General features: G+C 41.4%; 1 protein-coding gene across 9 annotated transcripts in view; it reads right to left on the reverse strand.

The window, feature by feature from the left end:
• The window catches only part of MBNL3 (muscleblind like splicing regulator 3), a 155676-nt gene that overhangs the window by 34074 nt on the left and 100688 nt on the right, over positions 1 to 20914 (reverse strand). For 3 of the 9 annotated variants that reach the window (XM_040627470.1, XM_040627466.1, XM_040627469.1), the window contains one exon: positions 13335 to 20692. The exons of 4 other annotated variants lie outside the window; for them this stretch is intronic. In XM_040627470.1, the coding sequence (XP_040483404.1) occupies positions 20681 to 20692 (12 nt within the window). In that variant the 3' untranslated portion in view covers positions 13335 to 20680. Of the gene's footprint in view, positions 1 to 13334; positions 20693 to 20914 lie in introns of those variants that run through there. 2 more of the 9 variants (XM_040627467.1, XM_040627460.1) reach the window with 1 other exon arrangement.

Consider the following 20914-nt stretch of genomic DNA (forward strand, 5'->3'; position numbering starts at 1 on the left):
CGCACAAGCAGGCAGAGTGGCAGGCAGAGGTAAAGGGAAAAGCAGATTCCCCGCAGAGCAGGGGGAGCCCGATGTGGGACTCGATCCCAGGACCCTGGGATCATGACCTGAGCTGAAGGCAGTTGCTTAACCAACTGAGCCACCCAGGCGCCCCACAAAGGCTTATGATTTTCAAACCCTAAGGTAATCCCCAAGACACTGAGCTCACATCCACAGGAAGAGGGTTGCTGAAATGGTAGAGTCCCCAGAAAGGTAACCCTCCCTCCTGCCCATCTCAGGAGTAGCCAAGTAGGACAATGCACAAGGGAGATGATCTGAGATAAGAGAATCTGAGACATCCAGCTGGGCTGACCAAGAACTCACTCTACTGCCAAGGAGTTCTTGCTATTTATGTATATGATAGATAAATGGATATGATATTGATTGGCAATCTTCATATATTGTATCCATTTTTTTCCATTTCCAAATGGGAGGTTTTATTTAATTCATCTTGTTTTCCCTCTGTTAGACACTGGGTGTTTCAATATGGTCAAATGTATCATTTACATATAGTTGTGAAACCATGGAGAGCTACAGCAAGACCTGTTCAAGATGATTCAATCACCGAAGGATTTTGGGCTTATTGGTGGGCACACTTGGGATATGTGAATTTGGATTGCCTTTCTATATAGAAGCATGAGCACATTTTCATTTATGTATGGTATAGTAGCATTATTTTAGTTGAAGACCTTTTGTAAATCAGGTGGGCTATCAAGTTCATATGTTGTTTTTATCCATCCAGCATACATTCCCAATTGTTCTGGGAACAGTACTTGGGCTTCCCTTCGAGAGACCAGCTCTCTCTCTCGATCTCTCTCATACACTCTCTTTCTCTTTCAATCCACAACTTCTAAGCAGACATGTCCCATTCCCTGGTTCAAAGAGTAGGTACATAAACTCTAACCTGACCCATTAGAATGTCCTATCCCCTGGCTTCAGGAATGGGCATGTGATCTAAGCAGGTATAATCATGTGCCCAAAACTAGGCCAACAAATCAGCCATTGGAATGACGCTGGCACTGCTGTGAACAATGCATTCTCTTCTTCTTCTTCTTCTTCTTTTTTTTTAAAGATTTTATTTATCTATTTGACACAGAGAGAGAGAGAGAGAGCACAAGCAAGGGGAGCAGCAGGAAGAGGGAGAGGGAGAAGCAGGCTCCTGCTGAGCAAGGACCCTGATGTGGGACTCAATCCCAGGACCCCAGGATCATGACCTGAGCCCAAGGCAGTCGCTTAACTGACTGAGCCACCCAGGCACCCCCATTCTCTTATTTTATTTTCCCCCAAATTTACTGAGATGTAATTGACACGTAACATTGTGTAATTTTAAGGGGTACAATGTGATGATTTGATACATGTATATACTGTAAATTGTTTACCATGATAGGTTAGTTAGCACATTCTCCATCTCACATAATTACCATTTTGTTTTCGTTGTTATGGTGAGAACATTAAAGCTCTACTCTCTTAGCAACTTTGAAGTACACAAGTGTTATTAACTATAGTCATCATGCTCTAGATTAGATCCTCAGAATGTATTTATCTTAGAACTGACAGTCTGTACCTTTTGACCGATATCTCCCCATTTCCCTCACCCCTCAGCCCTTGGCAAGCACCATTCTGCTTTCTGTTTCCATAAGTTCAATGTTTTTAGATTTTATATATAACTGAGATCATACACCATTTGTCCTTCTGTGTCTTATTTCACTTAGCATAGTGCCATCAAGGCCCATCCATATTGTTGCAAATGGCACATTCTCCTTTTTTCTCTTGGCCGATTAATATTCATTACACACACACCATCTTCTTTATCCATTCATCCACACTTAGGTTTTTTTTCATGTCCTAGATAGTGTGAATAATATATTAATACCATATGATGCAATAATTGCAGTAGTGGGTATTTACCCAAAGAAAATGAAAGCACTAGTTTTAAAGATATATGCACCCCTATGTTTATTTATGACAGCCAAGATATTGAAGCAACCTAGATGTCCATCAATAGATAAATGGATAAAAAAGATGTGATTATTTTTATATATATATATATATCACTTACACATACTTACAGATAGATACAATGGAATATTACTCAGCCTTAAAAATGGATGAGCTCTTGCCATCCATTTGTGTCGACATGGATGGACCTAGAGGGTATTTTGCTGAGTGAAATAAGGCAGACAAAGAAAGGCAAATACGATACAATTTCACTCATATGTGGAATCTAAAAACAAAATAAGAAAATAAACAAACAAAAAGCAGAATGAGATACAGAGAACAAACTGATGGTTGCTAGAGAGAAAGGGGCGGAGGGATGAGCGAAATCAGTGAAGGAGAGTGGGAGGTGCAGGCTTCCAGTTATGGGATGAACACGTCATGCGGCTGGAAGGCACAGCATAGGGAATACAGTCAACGATACTACAAGAGCGTTGTATGGGGACAGGTGGGAGCTACACTTGTGGTGAGCACAGCATAATGTACAGAGAAATTGAATTACTATGTTGTACACCTGTAACGAAGGTAACATTGTGCGTCAACTATATTCAAATTTTAAAAAACCCACAATGGCATATCACCTCACATTGGTTAGAATGGCAATTACCAAAAAAACAAACAAACAAGAGATAACAAATGCTGGCAAGGATATGGAGAAGAGGGAACCGTGTGCCCTGTTGGTGGGAATGCCGATTGGTGCAGCCACTGTGGAAGACAGTGTGGAGGGTCCTCAAAAAACTGAAAGTAGTACTCCTCTCTCTTCTTTTAGAATGCTCAACTAGTTAGATGCAAGTGTGGACCTCCCAATGACAAACACAGAGGGAATTGGGGCTGAGAAAAGAGAGTGTTAGATCCCCAGCCTCACAGCATGAACACCAGCATACAGCTGTGCCTGAAACCAGCCCATCCATGGATCTCTCAACTAATTGACCTGATGCTATTATGTCCTCTTAAATTATCTTTATTTTGAATTTTGTTATAACCAGAAGAACTCTGACAAGGAGACACCTGTATCCTTATAATGTACCACTGTTCCCATTTTACTTCTGCTAAGGATCACTTACTGATAGTAACTTGTGGGTTTTTTTCTCAGTGCTCTAGGTATTTTTTTTCCTCCCGTATGTATTCTGCCTTGTCCGATCTGCTTTCGAGCCACACATGAGAAAGCAACTCTCATCCCGTTAGTCGATGCTATTCATTTTTTTTTTTTGAGCCTTGCCCTATTTAAGGGATTATTCCGGATAGTCCCACAGGAGGAAGGAATAGAGGTGAAGGCTTGGGGATGGAAAAGACAGAAAAGGCAAAATGAAAAAGAGGTTTGGAAAACTTCCTGGCAGAGCAGAGGACCAAACAGAAAGAAGGGCACTCCATTAGGAGGCTGTTGCTATTTCACTGTGTGCCCTGTACCCTCTCAGTGCTCTGGAGGAGATGGCCGGCTCTCAGAAGGAAATGACTTGGGGGTACAATTAGGGAGGCTGATCCCTCGGACCTGTGGCTCCTTGTCTTGCAAGTGGATTCTCGTGTTCATGTTTAGCGGTGAAGTGGTGGTGTCACCTGCTTTTTTTTTTTTTTGATTGTGGAAAAAGACACATAACATAAAATTCACCATTGTAAAAGAAATGGGTGAAGAAAAACATGGAATATTATTCCGTCACAAAAAAGAAGGAAATCCTGCCATTTGCCACAACATGCATGGACCTTGAGGGCATTTTGGTAAGTGAAACAAAGACACTGTACAATACCTCTCGTGTATAGAATCAAAATACATCAAACTCACCGAAACGGACTAAAATGTTGGTTGCCCGGGGGTGAGGGGTAGGAGAGTTGGGGAGATGTTGGTCGAAGGGGAGATAATGTGCAGCATGGTGACTACAGTTAGCCATATCCTTGAAAGTTGCTATGATAGTTGCACTTTAATGTTCTTATGAGAACAACGATGATAGCAAAATGGCAATTATGTAAGGGGAAGGACACGTTAACTAAACTTATTGTGGCAAACATTTAGCAATATATACGTGTGTCAAATCATCAAATTGTACACCTTAAACTTACACATGTTCTGTGTCAAGTATGCTTCAATAAAGCTGGAAAAATTTGGCCATCTTAATCACTTTTAATTGCACAGTTGGGTGGCATGGAGTACATTCTCATTGTGCAACCATCACCACCATCCATCCCCAGAACTCTTTTCATCTTTCGAAACTGAAACTCTGTTCCCATTAAACACTAACTCTTCATTCCCCCTGTCCCCAGCCCCTCAACTCTGGAAGCCACTATCTACTTTTTTTTAAAGATTTTATTTATTTATGTGACAGAGAGACAGCCAGTGAGAGAGGGAACACAGCAGGGGGAGTGGGAGAGGAAGAAGCAGGCTCCTAGTGGAGAAGCCTGACGTGGGGCTCAATCCCAGAACTCCGGGATCACTCCCTGAGCCGAAGGCAGATGCTTAACAACTGCGCTACCCAGGTGCCCCGACTTTTTTTTTTTAAAGATTTATTTATCTATTTGAGAGAAAGAGAATGAGAGAATGAGCAGGAGGGGCAGAGGGAGAGAGAATCTCAAGTAGACTCTGCACTGAGCACAGAGCTCAACACAGAGCTTGATCTCATGACCCTGAGATCATGACCTGAGCCGAAACTAAGAGTTGGACACTTAACTGACTGAGCCACCCAGGTGCCCCCTCCATCTACTTTCTGTGTCTATCGAGTTACAACTCTAGGTACCTCATATTTGTAGAATCATACACTATTTGTCTTTTTGTGAATGACTTATTTCACTTAGCATAATGTCCTCAAAGTTCATCCATGTCACAACAAGAGTCAGAATTTCCTTCCTTTTTAAGGTTGAATAATATTCCATTGTATGGACATACCACGTTTTGCCTATCCATTTATCCATCGTTGGACACTTGGGTTGCTTCCACCCTTTGGACGTTGTCATGCTATGAACATGGATAACAAATATCTGTTTGAGTCCCTGCTTTCAATCGAGTCATCTGCTTTTAAGAAACATTCAAAGTGCCTGGGTGGCTCAGTCAGTTAAGCATTTGCCTTCGGCTCAGGTCACGATCCCAGAGTCCTGGGATCCAGTCTCACACTGGGCTCCCTGCTCAGTGGCAAATCTGCTCTCTGCCCCTACCCTGGCTTGTGTGCACACACATGCTCTCTCTCTCTCAAATAAATAAATAAATAAATACATAAAATCTTTTAAAAAATAAAGAAATATGCAAGTTCGGATAATGAGCATATTGACTTAGTACGACCATAAGACCAGAATACCTCCCTTTGAATGTTTATGAATGTGTAAAACCCTGAAGGTCTTTGAATGAGCGTCTGGTGAGAGGCAGAGGGAAAGGCTTTAAATTCTCTACCAGTCCATCAGGTGGGGACTCAGAGAAAATTAAATTTAAATTGGAGAAATAATATATCCATTTTGTGGAGTATCTTCATAGCTGCTGCACTGATATGACTAAATTTCTATTATTTGCCACAAAATGAGACTTAATTTTAACCTATTTCCTCCTCTCTTGGCTTTTAAGTTCCTTTATAACAGAATCTAAGTCTGAATAATTTCTTTTTATTCTCTACAGGAGAAGTATTCAAAAAAGGTTAATTGTATGAAACACCATTAAGAGATTTGTGACAAATCTCAAGTCTAAAGCTGCCAGAGAGGACAAAAGGGCATTTCTATGATCTGTTCATTCAACTCATGATACTACATTTAAAAAAATATATAGTTATATATATATATATATATATATATAAAATAAAATTTACCATTTTAACCATTTTAACAATTCAGTGAAGTATATTCATAATGTTGTGCAATTGTCACCACTATCCAGCTTCAGACCTTTTTTTCCCATCCCAAATGGAAACTCTCTACCCATTAAACAATAACTCCCAATTCCCCCAAGCCCCTGCCAACCTCTGTTGCATTTTCTGTCTCTATGCGTTTGCCAATTCTAACACCTAATATAAGTGGAATCATACAGTATGTGCCCTTTTGTGTCTGGCTTATTTCACTTAGCATAACGTTCTCAAGGTTCATCCATGTTGTAGCATGTGTCAGAAATTCAATCCTATTAAAAGCTGAATCCATCACATTATATATATATTTTATATACTATATAATTTTATAAATTATATATACACCACATTTTATTTATCCATTCATCTGTTGACGGACACTTGGATTGTTTCCACATTTCGGCTATTGTAAATAATGCTGCTATGAACATTGGTGTACAAGTATCTGTTCAAGTCCTTGCTTTCAATTCTTTGGGGTATATTCCCAGGTGTGGAATTGCTGATTCATAGGATTCTATGTTTAACTTTCTGAGGAACTGACAAACTGTTTTCCATAATGGCGGTGCCATTTTACATGCCTACCAGCAATGCACAAGGGTTCTAATTTCTCCATATCATCACCAGCACTAGATACTTTCCATTTTTTAAATGATACCTAGCTTAATGAGTGTGAAGTGGTATCCCATTGTAGTTTTGATTTGCATTTCCCTAATGATGAATTATGTTGAGCATCTTTTCGTGTGTTTATTGGCCATTTGTATATCTTCTTTGGAGAAATATCTGTTCAAGTCCATCCTTTGTCCATTTTTCAATTGAGTCATTTACTTGTTGTTGAGTTGTACGGTAATACTTTTTTATCAATGTGTTAGGTGCTGGAAATATAGACACTTGCGAGCTAGTGGGAGAAGTGGACAATATTCTAACGCGGTGTGGTAAATCCAATGACAGTTATATACTGAAGGTATTATGAGAGTGTCAAAGAGGGCACCCTAGTGCAGGTGGGAAGCAGACAGGGAAGTTTGCCTGAGGGATATGGTGCTTTGAGACTATCCTGGTCTCAAAGGATGCTAGGCAGGTCAAAAGGCGAGGGTGGACATTCCAGGCAGAAAGGGAACCATGAGCACTGGCTTGCAGGCATGAAACAGCAGGGCGTGTTCTGGAAACTACATGCATCTACCTGCTGTTGAAGAAGCAAGTCCAAGGCAGGCAGTGGCAAGAGATGAGGCTGGAGAGGTAGACGGGGGCTGGATTGTGCCAGATGTTAGAGGCTATTGTGAGGTGTGCTTAGGCTTTATCCCGAGACCTATGGGGAGCGATCAAAAGGTTTTAAGGAGAGGAGTTACATCGTCAAACTTGTGTTTTAGATCAGAGCTTCCCACTCTTTTTTCTTATTCCATCAAAGTATACATAGAATGAGAATTTTTGTATGGCATTCTGACGTAGGTAGACCTGCAGCTGCGTGCTACTGGAGATGACAGGCCCAGGCTTTTGCTGCCCCGACCCAACACAGCTGGCCTGAGAGCTGAGATTGGGAAGCTGTTTTAGAGAGATCATTGTGACAGTTGTGTGAAGAACGCATTGGAGGAAAACGGCACCGGAGGCAGGATGTCAAGTTCACCTAACCAGGTATAGTGGGGAGAGAGAAAATACGTCAGTGATAGAATTGGTAGGACTTGATAGATAGGATGTGGGGGCCGGGAGTCAAAGGTAAGCTACCCAGGGTTCTTGCTTGGACAACTGGGTGGAGGAGCAGCGTGTTTGAGAAAGATTATGCATTTAGGGATGGGTGTAAAGATTTACTTTGAGACGAGTGGCTGGAGATGCCAATAGAGGGTCCTCATGTCCTTGTTGGCTCTATCGGCTACAGAGACGTGAAGCATATAGACCCAGGAGCTAGTTCAGTGTGGAAATTCTTATAGCTTTGAAAGGAACCATGGGAGTGATTGTGCTAGAGATCCACCTCCTTTGAAGGTCCACCGCCCACAGCCTGAAAGAGGCAACTTTTCATACGGACCATGTGACTCTAGCCTTTTGTACACAACTGAATGTTACTGGGATGAATATCTGATTCAATCAAATGCTCTCTCATGAGAATCAGGGATTGGAACCCAGTGACTGGGTCAACTGTGGGGAACCCAGGCTGAAAGTCAAGTAGATCAATCATTCTCAAACTGTGTCTCCAGATTATCAGAATCATTTGGGAACTTGTTAGAAATGCAAATTCTCGTATCTCATCCCATAGCTGCTGAATCAGAGACTCTTGAGTGGGTCCCAGCAACCTATGTTTTACAAGCCTTCCAGGTGTTTCTGGTGCAGGCCATCACTGATATGGACTCTTAGGATAAGACTACCATTCTGGAAGGAGCCCTGATCAATCGCCTGAGTGTGATAAGTAGGCAGAGAAAGCTGATTTTCAGAGAAGTGGGAGACTGGAGGGGGGTTGGGGGAGAGAGAGAGAAAGAATGGAAGAGAAGAGAGGGACAGGCACAGATGTATAGAGAGAGACAGAGAGAGAGAGAGAGACAGAGAAGAAACAAGCTACCTGACGACTTTCCCGTTCCGTGAGGCCCAGCTGTTCTTCCTGCGATTGGAATTTGTGAAATTTCCCTGCGTCATTACGTAAATCTCTTTTATTTGAATGAGGTTTTCTTTTCTTTTTTTTCTTTTACAGTAAAAGTTCTGATTCCCTAGTTGACTATTTCTCCAAAAATCTATTATGCATTTACTGCATGGCTACTGTTCAAGGCATCATAAAGGATACCAAGACCAATGAGACCTGGTTCTTGCCCTTGAGAAGCCCAGTTTAATGGAGGAGGAATAGAGACAACGTCAGAAGGGTAGGGAAGGTGGCTACTGAGCTTTGAGATTACTTGCTAAGCGCTAAGTAAATATTAGCTGCATCTCAGTGGTATCTAGTAAGACCAGAGAAGACTTCAAGGAAGACTTGAGAGCTAATCTATACGTTGAATAATGAGTTTTTGAAGAAGAGGAGGAAAAAGATGGGAGGTGTTTCAAATGGAATGAAAATTAGCAGAAAGGTATGGGAAACTGTGGTATGTGTCTGGGAAATGTGAGTGGTGTGAGGGCAAATACAAATTAAAAAGAAGAGGCTTAATTTTCCTTGTCGGAAATAAGGGGAAGAGACTTCTCCCTCACCCCTCCATCCTTCTCCAGTGTATGTAAAACTCAGTAATAGCTAAACAAGTCTTTCCGAGCCTCACAATTCCCCCACCTTTCCTCAGGGACCTGGGAGCCCCCTCTTTGAAAGGTAAACATCAAGGGCTACGGAGCCCCAGATCTCCGTTCCTGCAGGAGGGTCACAGCCTAACTTCCCTGGGCGCCTTGCTCCAATTTGCAAAACTATCTCTTGGAGGTAAAGACATGAAAAGTTTCTTTCTCCTATGGATCAAGGCAACACAGGTGGTCTCCCCAGTTACAGGATAAAGTTAGGACGAACTCTGAATGACAAAAGGGGCTGTCAAGTCCTGTTCCTTGAGGACCAGTTATCGTTTCTCTTGTAAACATGTATGTAATGGGTTCCATCCACTTGGCCATACAAGGGGGTGATTCCTTTCTGCCTTTGCAATCTCTTAGTGGACTGCTGTTGGCGGGCATCCCCTTTTGTTTAACGTTCATTCAATAACAAAAGTGTTTTCTTTCACCTCTACCTTTGTGGAGAGGAGTTTTGGGTTGAAAAGTCTTGCTCTTAATTATAGTTCCCCAACAGTGCTTTCATTTGTCTGGAGCTGCACAGGTTACAGAAGGCAGGGGGAGGGGCGCCTGGGTGGCACAGCGGTTAAGCGTCTGCTTTCTGCTCAGGGCGTGATCCCGGCGTTATGGGATCGAGCCCCACATCAGGCTCCTCCGCTGGGAGCCTGCTTCTTCCTCTCCCACTCCCCCTGCTTGTGTTCCCTCTCTCGCTGGCTGTCTCTATCTCTGTCGAATAAATAAATAAAATCTTAAAAAAAAAAAAAAGAAGGCGGGGGAGAGAGGAAGCTTGAGGGCAGCCCTAAGGCCTGAGCACAGAAGACTGCTGTGTTAAGAGTGTAGGCTTTATCCGATAAGGCAGTGAGGAGATCTGGGAGATTTATAGTCTGGGAAAAGAAATAATGTATTTTCCATCTTAGAAAAATGATCCCAGTAGAAATGTGGACGGTGGATTGGGTGGAAGAAGGGTCAAGTGTAGGGCACGAACTGTGGGTATGATAATAATCTTAAACTATTATGTAAGGGTTTTCTTGGGCTGTTATCACTCACAGGTTATTCTTGGATTGACCTTTCCCTAAGCCCTGTAACAGCATCTGGACCTGTGTAATTATTATTTTTCACCACAGGGGCATCTCTCCAGGATGTGGAGAGTAGAGGACAAAAGTCGTGGTTGTGGCTGCATGTCTGCCCCTCCTGAGCCATTTTTCCTGAATGGTTTGAGTGTGCCTCTGGCCCCACAATCTCATCCCAGTGACTCTGGAGGCCCCAAGCATCTTCAGGATCCACAAGATCTCTAACGGTGTCCTTCACGAGAAGGGAGTCGCTTATTACAGTGGTCTCTACCATTGGCTGGTGCTCAGTTTATGGTGAACACTCGCCTGAGAGTCAGTGAGACACAAATGCCTCATTCATCAGCAGCCCCTACCTGGGGCCCCAAATCGTGACCATTGGATGCCTGGACTCATGTGAGTTCAGCTTTTCCTACCGTAACAACCCATCAACGGATTTCCTTAACATGGGACTTTGTAAATAGGAGTGGACAGGAAACAAAACACGTTGAATGAGCTACACATGTTTATTAAATAGTTAACAAAGGCACATCAATAACCACTCACTACATATATAAATATATATATATATAAAATTAACACAGATATGTTTCTCTCTTAACCGCCACTTTCCCAAGAAAAAATTGTTCAACTCTTCAGTTCACGAAGGCTAAAGGCAAAGTCTCAGTCCCGATCCTATTCTTCCCCACCCTCCCCTTAAGACCGCCATTGATCCTCAATGAGTTGACCATCACCTTCTGTAGCCATAGCATCTCTAGAAGCATGCTGACTGCAGGGACTCCTCAGTATTCCTTCTGCACTCCCTCAGGTCCTGCTGGTAACAACCAGGCTGTCTGCTTTAACCGGGGTTGGTCGCCGCTGCTCGTTGCCCTGGGCACACTGTTACCCTGTGATTTTTCACCCCTCTCTCTCTTTGTACCTGCACATACATACAATGCGCTGAATCATTCATGGGGGGGGAGCCTCCCTCATCCTCATCGGGAAAACATACGATTTTTCTTGTATCTGTTTTGCTTTGCCCCAGGTGCCCTGCCCGCCTCTGCACTGCACGCCATTTCCACGCACAACACAAAAATGCCGGCTACGCTGATCAGAACTTCCTTCTACTCATTTCTTCTTATTCCGATTTCCATTTTGGAACTCTGTGCTTTTGCTTCAGGAATCTGTTTGTAAGGACAGGAATCAGACCTGCTGTTCCTCTCACAAACCTCACCCTTCCATCCGGGTGGCTGTCCCACAGACCCGCTGTCCTCCTGTCTGAGGGAAAAGCCCAAGTCCGGGCACTGAAAGGAAAATCTGGGACGGCTCGGTTAAATGAGCATTGCTAGTACAAGTAAGAGTAAAGAAAAACATCTGAGTACGTGTGTCCTTCTGTTGAGTATCAGCAAGTGTCGGCATTAGACGCCTCGAGAAATGTGCTCATGCATCAGGCTTATCCTGCGTCATGCTCTTTACCACAGATACTGACCACCTGACTGGATTCCGGCCTGTGGAATTTTGGAACGTTTATCATCTAGTCAGTATGTTAGGTTCATTATTGTATCAGAACTTTCCTGACAATAACAAAATGACAAGAGCCTTCCTTTTGGGCCTTCTTGAGGTGGTGAGTGACTGTACCACTCATCCATAGGAATTTGATCGCTGCCTAAATGCTGTTTGCTCTAGTAAAAACTATCTACCCTTTGTCTACGCATGTGGCCTGCTGGTATTTGGCCACCGGAGAGCCATGCCTTTTTAATTTTTATCGATTTATTGTTTAAGTGAATGCTGCACGCCACGTGGGCCTCGAACTCAGGAGCCCGGGATCAGGCGTCGTGTAGCTCTACCGGCTGAGCCAGCCAGGTGCCCCGACTCACGCCTTTTTAAATATACAAACACTCCCGGGGGCAGCCCATAAACACTGCCAGTCTAACACCGTGGTGCGAGAGGTCTCTTAGATCTCAGCTTGAGCTGCTCTCCGCAGCCTGAGATGACAACAGGCAAGTTGTGAAGGAAAAAAAAAAGTCTAGATCCTTCTGGGTAAGCAGGCCTGTTAAGTTGCTACCGTGGAGCTTCTAGAGAGCCAGAGGGTACCACGGGGGATGAGAAAAAGAGGCTCTTAGAAGGCTGCTGAACAGAGGTTGCAAAGTGCCCAGGTAAACAGTGTACATCCAGGTTTGCCTGCGGGTCAACCTCTCTCTGGCCAATAGAGACTCCATTTTGATGGGGGTTGGGAATGCCTGCCCTGAATTCTTTACTTTTTGTAAATGTCTATATACTGAACTGGTCTTCGTGCTGGGATTATCACAGACTCACAGAAACATGGACAACACACCCAAGGGCTCAAAGTCGGCTTACCGAGAAATGCCACAGTGGGAACCACACTCAGAAAGAGTAAAGCGGGGCACGGGGGACAAGGGAGCGCTCAGCTCCGTAAGAGTCAGCTGACACTGGACCTCCTCCTTGGCCCTCGGTGCAGTTCTAGACACGTGAAGAATACTCGAATCTGTCACAACCTCTTATCCAAAGCCTCTTCATCTCGTTCTCTATCAGCCTGACTACCAAACAGTGGCCAATGTGAAGTTCCCAACTAGTGTTTTTTAAGTATTTAGAAATCTGACAGAATAAAGTATTACCGAGTTACATTTTGCTTTCTTGAAGAACAAAAATGGTCATCTTTTCATTCCAGTGCCATTTGTTGGAGAAAAGCAATTTTAAGTGAGAGAAAACATTGTGATGGAAAATTCATGCATCTCATTGTTACGAAACCAGTGATGCCCGTCTGGAAAAAAACCCAGAATGAACAACACTGGTTTCATACGTTCCACTGAAGATGCAAGATAGAAATGAGTAACTGGAAAATACGAACTTCTAATAACGTATCTTAGAAAATGCCTCAGAATTTCTGAAGCACAATAGAAGCCAGTAAACATTATCTCAAAATGTTTAGTTTTCTTTTACGAAAATACAAATGTGCCTTTCTTATGTTAGTAACTTCAATATCAGAGAAATAATACATCTAATACAATGAGTGTATCATCTATATAATTCATAATACTGCAGGTATATTTGGAAATAAATTTCTTCTATGTATGAAATAGAACTTGGGCCCAAGTCATAAATTTAAATTTTATATTAGAATTACTAAATATTAGGATTAATATAGTAGAACAGGAATAGCTTTTAAGTAAACTCCTAATGTGTGAATATGGATTCATAAAAAAAGACAGAACCATGAAATTTACACATTTTATTAAAAGAACCAAAGAATAAACAGCACAGGAGTAGCATACCAAAACGACTCTAAACACAAGCAAGCCGTGCAGCACTATAACTTGGGGGGAAATGGAAAAAAAATCAAAGCATCTATCCTATCGATAGCAGTTGAGGGAATGAACTATGGCATTTTGGAGGCAAAATATGATGGGAAGAGTTTTCATCTGTGAATTCTCACGGTCATTATTTAAATCCGTAATTGTTGCACAGGGCTAATAGTTTTCTTATCCACAGCTATTTTTAAATAGACGTTCTTTTGTCCTAAATGTGTGCTTCATTTTCTACATTATCCTGGATTGTTGTTTTATAAGTGCACAGAGTTAGCCCTTAAAAAACAAGAGTACATTTAGGAACATGTTTTCTTAAAATCTCAATGATTGTAATTTGGGGGTATGATAACAAATGGTTCACTTGCTAATAATTAAGGCAACAACAACAATAATCAAAGGAAATTTACTTTGAAAAGGGCAACCCCAGAATCCAACAATAGGATGGTCGTATTATTCTCTCAACTGCTAGACACAAAAGACATAGCAACAGAATAATTTGGTTTCCATCGTGAACAGACAGCATCCGTATACAGAAATAAAGCTTTGCAACCATGCAGTTCTATGACGGATACATCTTTAGGCTGTGTGTGTTGGGAGAAAAGAGCATGGCCTAAAGTGGGGTTACTTTTAGGTCTTGTTACAGAGGTACTTTTTAAAAAAAAATTAAAGTAATATGACGTAGGAGGTGACTAGTGAGAACTTTTGCAATACCTTCAAATAGTTGGGACTTATAGTGATACATTTTTTTCCTTTTTGGTCTACTATAATTGAGGATGGGTTCTACTTAAAGATAAAATTTCTGTGGAATCATCCTGCTTTGGAGTATTAATGGGTGGTTCTTTCCTAGGCAAGGCCATGTGGAGGGGCTGGAAACTGTAGGAACTAAAACTAAGCCCCTTCCTGGGTTTAATGGCATAGGTCCCTTCTGGGCCTCAAGTCATGCACATTTTGTTATGCTTCCTTCTATAATTTGACTCACTGAAACATGGTCCCTGTGTTTCAGCTCCAAAGAGTGGGACCCAATGGCTGTCAGCATGGACAACATGCCGTCAATTAATTGGTTATCTTTCGTGATGCTTCTAGGTTCATTCTTACTATTTAATAGATGATTCTTCTTCACTTAAAATTGTCTATTTCTCTTGACCTTATGAAAATATATTCTTGTGGCTTATAGGTTCACAGGGAAATGTCAACACAAGAACACAGGGTAAGTTGGGAAAATATTTTGGCGATGAGGTGGAAGTCGGAGTCCCTAACTATAGAATGCATGAATGCCTACATTTTGTACCAGTGGAAACGCTGGTCAGATGGTCAGGCTGTTAGTTGCAGAGCTGACTCTAAGTGATTAAGGGCTGAAGGGTGGGGGAGAGAAATTTCTAACCAACTGGCCCTGAGCTATTGGATAACGGTAAGGCTTGGATTGCTTTCTGGCTTTGGCTTATTTTCCTCTCTCTGTAAGTGAGAACCAGCAAGATGGGTAGCGATACTAATACCAGCTCCCCCAATCCCAGGATGGGCTCCTTCTCCAAGGCAAGGGTGACACCCCAGGATGTGAACGACTCAAAGTACCCGTGGTGATCTATCCTCACACCTTTCTAACCCCATTGCCTGGAGGCAACAAAAAGTTAGACGGGGGAATGGTAGGTGACCCCGGAGCTAAAATTGACAGAGATGGTCTGATTGAAACATCCTTTTCCAGCTCCTACACACGTGAGATTTGGGCTGGTTCTCTTCTGTTTAGTTCAAACAGTGGGAGGCTGTATGGCACAGTGGAGCACTTTCTAATCTGGTAGAGGCAAATCAGAGAACAGCTTCCACCGAACAGGTCTAAGGTAAGTAAAGCCATTTATAAAGTTTATAAAGTTGTGCCAGCATTTTTATTCTTTTGTTGGAGGGAACGAAATGCCCCGTGCTGGCCATCCTTAACAGTAAAATTAAGTCTTTCGATGGTTGCCAATTGGGGTTTGGGATCTGAATTTTAAAGGAGAAGTAGTGGTGAACGTTAACACTTGTGATTGTCACGTAAGTGGATAGTAATTGATGTAACAGATACATCTCAATTGGTAATTTTCTGTGAAAGATGAAATCAAAGTTGATCAAAATGGATCTATCCATCTTGCAACCTACAGGGCATTTCACTGCTTGCAACCATTGAAGAAAGAAAACCTTTGCCAGAAACCTGCGTGGTGTGTGTGTGTGTGTGTGTGTGTGTGTGTGTGTGTGTGTTTACAATGGAGTTTAATCTAAAAAGCCAACAATCTTTGCTACTGGTCTTGCTAAAAGATGGAGGCCTTTCGCTCTTGGCCAGTGCTGTTAGCTGAAGGTGACCTGTCACCTGTTACCAGTCTTTTCTTTTGGTGAACTGTAGTGAACCAGAAAGCCTTCCCATCAGCAAAGCAACATCGTGCTTTAGTGAAGTCTTCTAGCAAAACCCCCCTCCTTCTCAAGGCCTTAGAAATAACTCTATCTTAACTAACTTTTCCGCTATTATCACAGCTTTCTTATATTTAAAAAACAAAAGCTCCAAGCATAGCGTTCACGGACTATGTACATAAGTGCAAAAAAGGTGTGTCTCACACAGTCGCACCCTAACTGAGACCGTCAGTTACCTGCAGCATACGTCTCTCAAACACTGTTAAGGGGCCATTCCACAGTATCCTCATGCATATGGTTTCACAAATACGAACTCATTCCAAAACACGCACCCACCCTTCTTTAATCCTCATTTGCATGTGTTGGGGGTGGGTATATAATTCCAGAAAAGAGAATTTTTGTAGTGACAGCTATGCCTCTTGCATAGGGTAATTTGGAATAAATAATGTTATGAAAAAAGGTCACGTAATAGATTAGAAATGCAATGATCATGCTTCAAAGTCGAAATACTGTGGAATAACCCTATCCACACAACAAATTCTATAAGCTATAAAGCCTGACTCTAGAATCCATGTGTTGTAAACTTTTTGATCAAAAAGTCATGTAAGGACACAAATTCAACTTTCTCATGGCAATTTGGGATTAAAGAACAATTCAGCCAGATCTGTTCTCTGAGTTTTGAGTTATACCTTCTACATGCTCAGACTGTCAAAAACCATGTATAGTTAACAAGTAAAATTATCACAAAAAAACACGTGTCTAAAGGTAGCCATGTTGTAGTTTTGTTGCTAAAGCAACGACTAAATATAATTAGTTAAAAGTTATTATTTGTATATAAAGGTAAGTTTGTTCTTAAACTGTGAGCTGTAAAGAATAATTATGGACTATACTCTATATCTTATCATGCTTCGGTGTCAGTTTAGAACCTATCTAGGTGGGTTGAGTACATGTAGTAAACTCTTAAACTTTTCTCTAACTCTCTTGTAAAGTTAAATTCGTTAGTGACTTAGAGAAATAAAAACGTAGTATAATAAAAACCTTAAAAACTAAAAGGAAAAATGAAAATCTGGCACCAATTAGTGACTTAGTGCTCAGAACCTATATTTGCAATCATTATCTACAGTTTGATGACGCTATCAACTAGGTTTGCAAAACAAAGTTGTGATACTCTTTTAGATACTATTCATTCTGGTGGCTTTGACGGGCACTGGGGAAATTAACAACGAGGCCACTGTCTTCCTACATCTATTCAATACAATCGGGACAGCCTATTTCCCTACTTCAATTTCAAGGTGTGTAGAAAAGGAGAAGAGACAAAAAGAAAGAGGATTCCAGTTTCCAATCATTCTGTGCATTACAGCCTACCCTACGGACTAAAATAAGTCGGAACCTTAGTGAACACAGCCCCGTGGTGTAGGACAACACTCAACGGCAAGATCAAAGTGCTTTCGCATGTTCGAAAACGGACGGCGAAGGTTGATGGAGGAGGGAGAAGATGGCTTTTCACATGACAACGAACTACCAATTAGACTCTAGTCTAGACAAGTGAGATGAAATGCAACAGCTGGTTAGAGAATCATGCTCCAATTGCAAAAGTAAATACTGTATTTAAATAGCAATTTTATGAATCCATTTAGTTTTAATTTCATCTTAATCCCTCTTTAAAATATACTTCTGTTCACATAGTGCCTTTAAAAAAAATTTTTGATACTACTAAAACCCTCTTAACGGATAACTTTTAGATTATTTTCTCTGTATACCTGACCTGTTTTATCCAAGTTTCAGTACTCTTGCCTATTTTTGCAAAAGGCTGAGAGAAATGGACAAAAACAATAATTTGGGATAAATAAGAATAGAAGCCCTTGTAAAATACAAAGCTTATAAAATGTTAACTAAGAATCACAAATGGTTAGAATTTTATATATACAATTCATCCAGTAAATTATTGTTTAGAGTCACTGATTAGTTTTGTGACTTGGCTTTTTAACTGGAAATTTATAGTCTAATGACTCTCCTTTCTTCGTTTCTTTTCTTGAATAAAGAGAATCTGAGTAAGTCATTGCACAACTAGTTTAAAGAGTGCTATCTTACAATTGGATTTTTGTCAATGTTCTTTCGCATCTGATCAAAACTTTAGTGCTTTGAATCTTTTCTTTAAATTCACTTACAAAGTAACTTTTAAAATGCCAGCTATATCAAATATCGTGGCACCAAGACTGCAACTACCCTGCAAATCCTTCACTGAACCTCTTACTGAAAAAGAAGTCATCACTGATGTCTTCCAGTGCTCACAGCATCATAAAAACCACCGTACTCTAGGCTTCTTGTCTATGTACATCTTCGTCAGAAGTTGAAAAGGTTAAATGAGACAGTACATTGTATCAAAACATCAAATTACACAAAAGAGTTCATTTTGCACTGAAGACATCTCTATCCCCTTTGAGGAAGACACCAGACTAGCTCGGTGCATCCTTCCTGGGTTTGTGTGGTTAGCTCTGGAGAGGCACTGGCACGGGTTCTATACACAAGTTATTTCACAAAGGCCTACTCTACTTTCTTCTTTAACAAAGTTAAGATTTTGGGAAACAGAAATGAAGTGGTTCAAGGAATCAACAGGTAAAAGTCTGGACCCCTCTTGTTCTCGAACTCCAGGCAATACTGTTAACAGATGACAATGTCTTGACACAAGCAAGACCATTTAGAAATTACTGACGATCATGATTCGGGATCGATCATTAAGAACAACAGGGTACCCACTACCAAACAGCTCATTTGCCCTTTTGTATTCTCAGAGGAATGGATCTGCTTTGGGATGGAGTCGCGAATGTTCTGCAGCACAAACAATTCGAAACAGAGGAACAACCGCAAGTCAGGAGATTTTTCTGGGTCTGACTGCCCCCGTTTAGGTAGGTAGCCGTGGGCAGGTCACGTGCCCCAGGCCCCAGTTTCATCCCTTGTGAGAAGGAGGTTGTGCCAACTCCATTGTTCTGTGATTCAAACGCTGCTAGGCAGCTTAAGGTATCCTAAATCCGATTTTCTCTTTGCTTGTCATTTTCACAAAGGAAAACAAACCTGCTATACATCTTACATTTGCTGATTGTATGCTTTCTAGTGAGAGAATACACATTTAGTAGAAAATATTAACCCTAGGTTGATGGGAAACATCACTGTATAGCAAGACTAACTTTAATAACTGACTACAGTGGAGGAGCTAGGTCACCGACCACACGAATTACTATTTTACTGGGTTATACAATTATTTCATGAGGATTAGTAACGTGAATTCAGCTCAGCTCCACGGAGCGTAGCCGGTCTGTCTCATCCAAAGGGTGCTGAAAACCTCTCTATTACAATTTTCAAATACATATAAAAACAAACAAATCTAAATGAAGAAACAAAAGGTTTGGTTATGATATGACTCTGTTGTTAATAAAGTCTGGGAAAGGCAACACTTGACTTAGATGCTGGCCCCTTCGCCAAAGTGTCCAACGGAACTGGAAATTCGGTTGAACCGAACCTGAGGACAACTGTGGACAGCTTTCCTAGCAATTTTAAGTAAATCAAAAAAATCATTTGAAATGTCTTCCTACCCTCCACCTCACCCCCACTGTTTCTCCCAACCTATATTCACGCTCCAACTGTGACCAGTGGAGAAGACTGTCCATTTGGAGAGGAAAGGCCTCACTTGGAACCAATTCTCTTTCACCCTGACTTTTGCAAGATTGCCTCTTATTATTCTAAGAGTAGTCTAAGGAACATGTGCCATTTTCGTCAAGAGAATGGCATTTGTGTAAAAGGTTACATTGCAACACTTCCCTCTAAAACGTAAAAACGATCTCCATGCCGTCCCTTCCGTTTAATTTAAAACCTACAATCAGCATACCTTTAAGCCTCCAAGTTCCAATTTTCAGCTGAAGTTGACAAATGGCTCAGCTTTAGATGCTCAACCTAGGATAGGATCATTGAACCACGAGAAACGTAATGGGCACTTCACATAAATGCTGAGAAATTCCTCTAAAGGTAAATTGTGATTTTGCAAGCTACTTGAGGAGTGAGACTAGAGGTTCATATTCTCAGAAGTTCCCTGTTTTTTGCAGGTGATTATTTCTCTCCCCCCCCAAAAACCTAGTCATGTGATTGCATTATGCCAGGTCAGACCGGCAGGTACAAATGATACATATGCATGTTTATAATGAATGCCTGCCTCAAGAAACCTACAGCAATGTTCTAGAGAGAAGGCATATGAACATTAATCTGCTATGTTTTTCAAACACAGATATTTCTGTTTCCCATTAGTAATATTTTAGTTGAAATCAAACACCACACATCTAGAGGAAAACACTATAGTATGTAAAAATCTAACACAACTCAACACACCACAATACAATACAATACAACACAATACAATAGTGAGGAAAATGGTACTGGATACATTTGTTACATTCTAAACCAACCCAATAGACTGTTGTGTAAACAAAACAGTAAGGTAACACTTCAAAACAGACGAACATTTACCCACCAAGAATGCACAGTAAGCCAACAGTCCACTGTGGAGATTCACTCAGCATAATGGTTATTGGAAAATCACAAAAACTAATGCAACAAACTACAAAACTTTACAGTCACGTTGTACCTACTAATTCAAATAAGATAAATGTTAGTTATTCATTTTCTCTGCGTGTTTTGTTTCAACATCTCCACTAACTGTTCAATGCTTTGTTGGTTTTGTTTGACTCTGCTGGTTGGTATATGCGTTTTGTTTAATATATTGACCGCACCACACTTATTGTTGCGTTGGTAGAAGAGGACCTATGAGAATATATGTGGAAAGGCCATATGGAGGTTCTCACGGAGAGATCTTGATACTCTGTAACTCTGTTGTTCAGAATTTCAACTGAAATGGAAAGAGAGAGAGAGAGAGAGAGAGAGAAAGAGTGAGAAATATGAAGGGGTTATTGAAGTAGGAGTTAGGATACTTGGTTCTTGCACGCCAGTTCTGTATGTGAACTGCCAATACATTCCCCACTCTGAGTTTCATACCCTGCATCTGTGAAGCTCGGGCTGTTGGGAAGGGTCACAGAGAGTCATACAGCATGACGGTTCATGGCCTCACTGA

This window comes from Ursus maritimus (assembly GCF_017311325.1).
Source record: "Ursus maritimus isolate PB19 chromosome X unlocalized genomic scaffold, ASM1731132v1 scaffold_X1, whole genome shotgun sequence".
Lineage (NCBI taxonomy): Eukaryota > Metazoa > Chordata > Mammalia > Carnivora > Ursidae > Ursus > Ursus maritimus.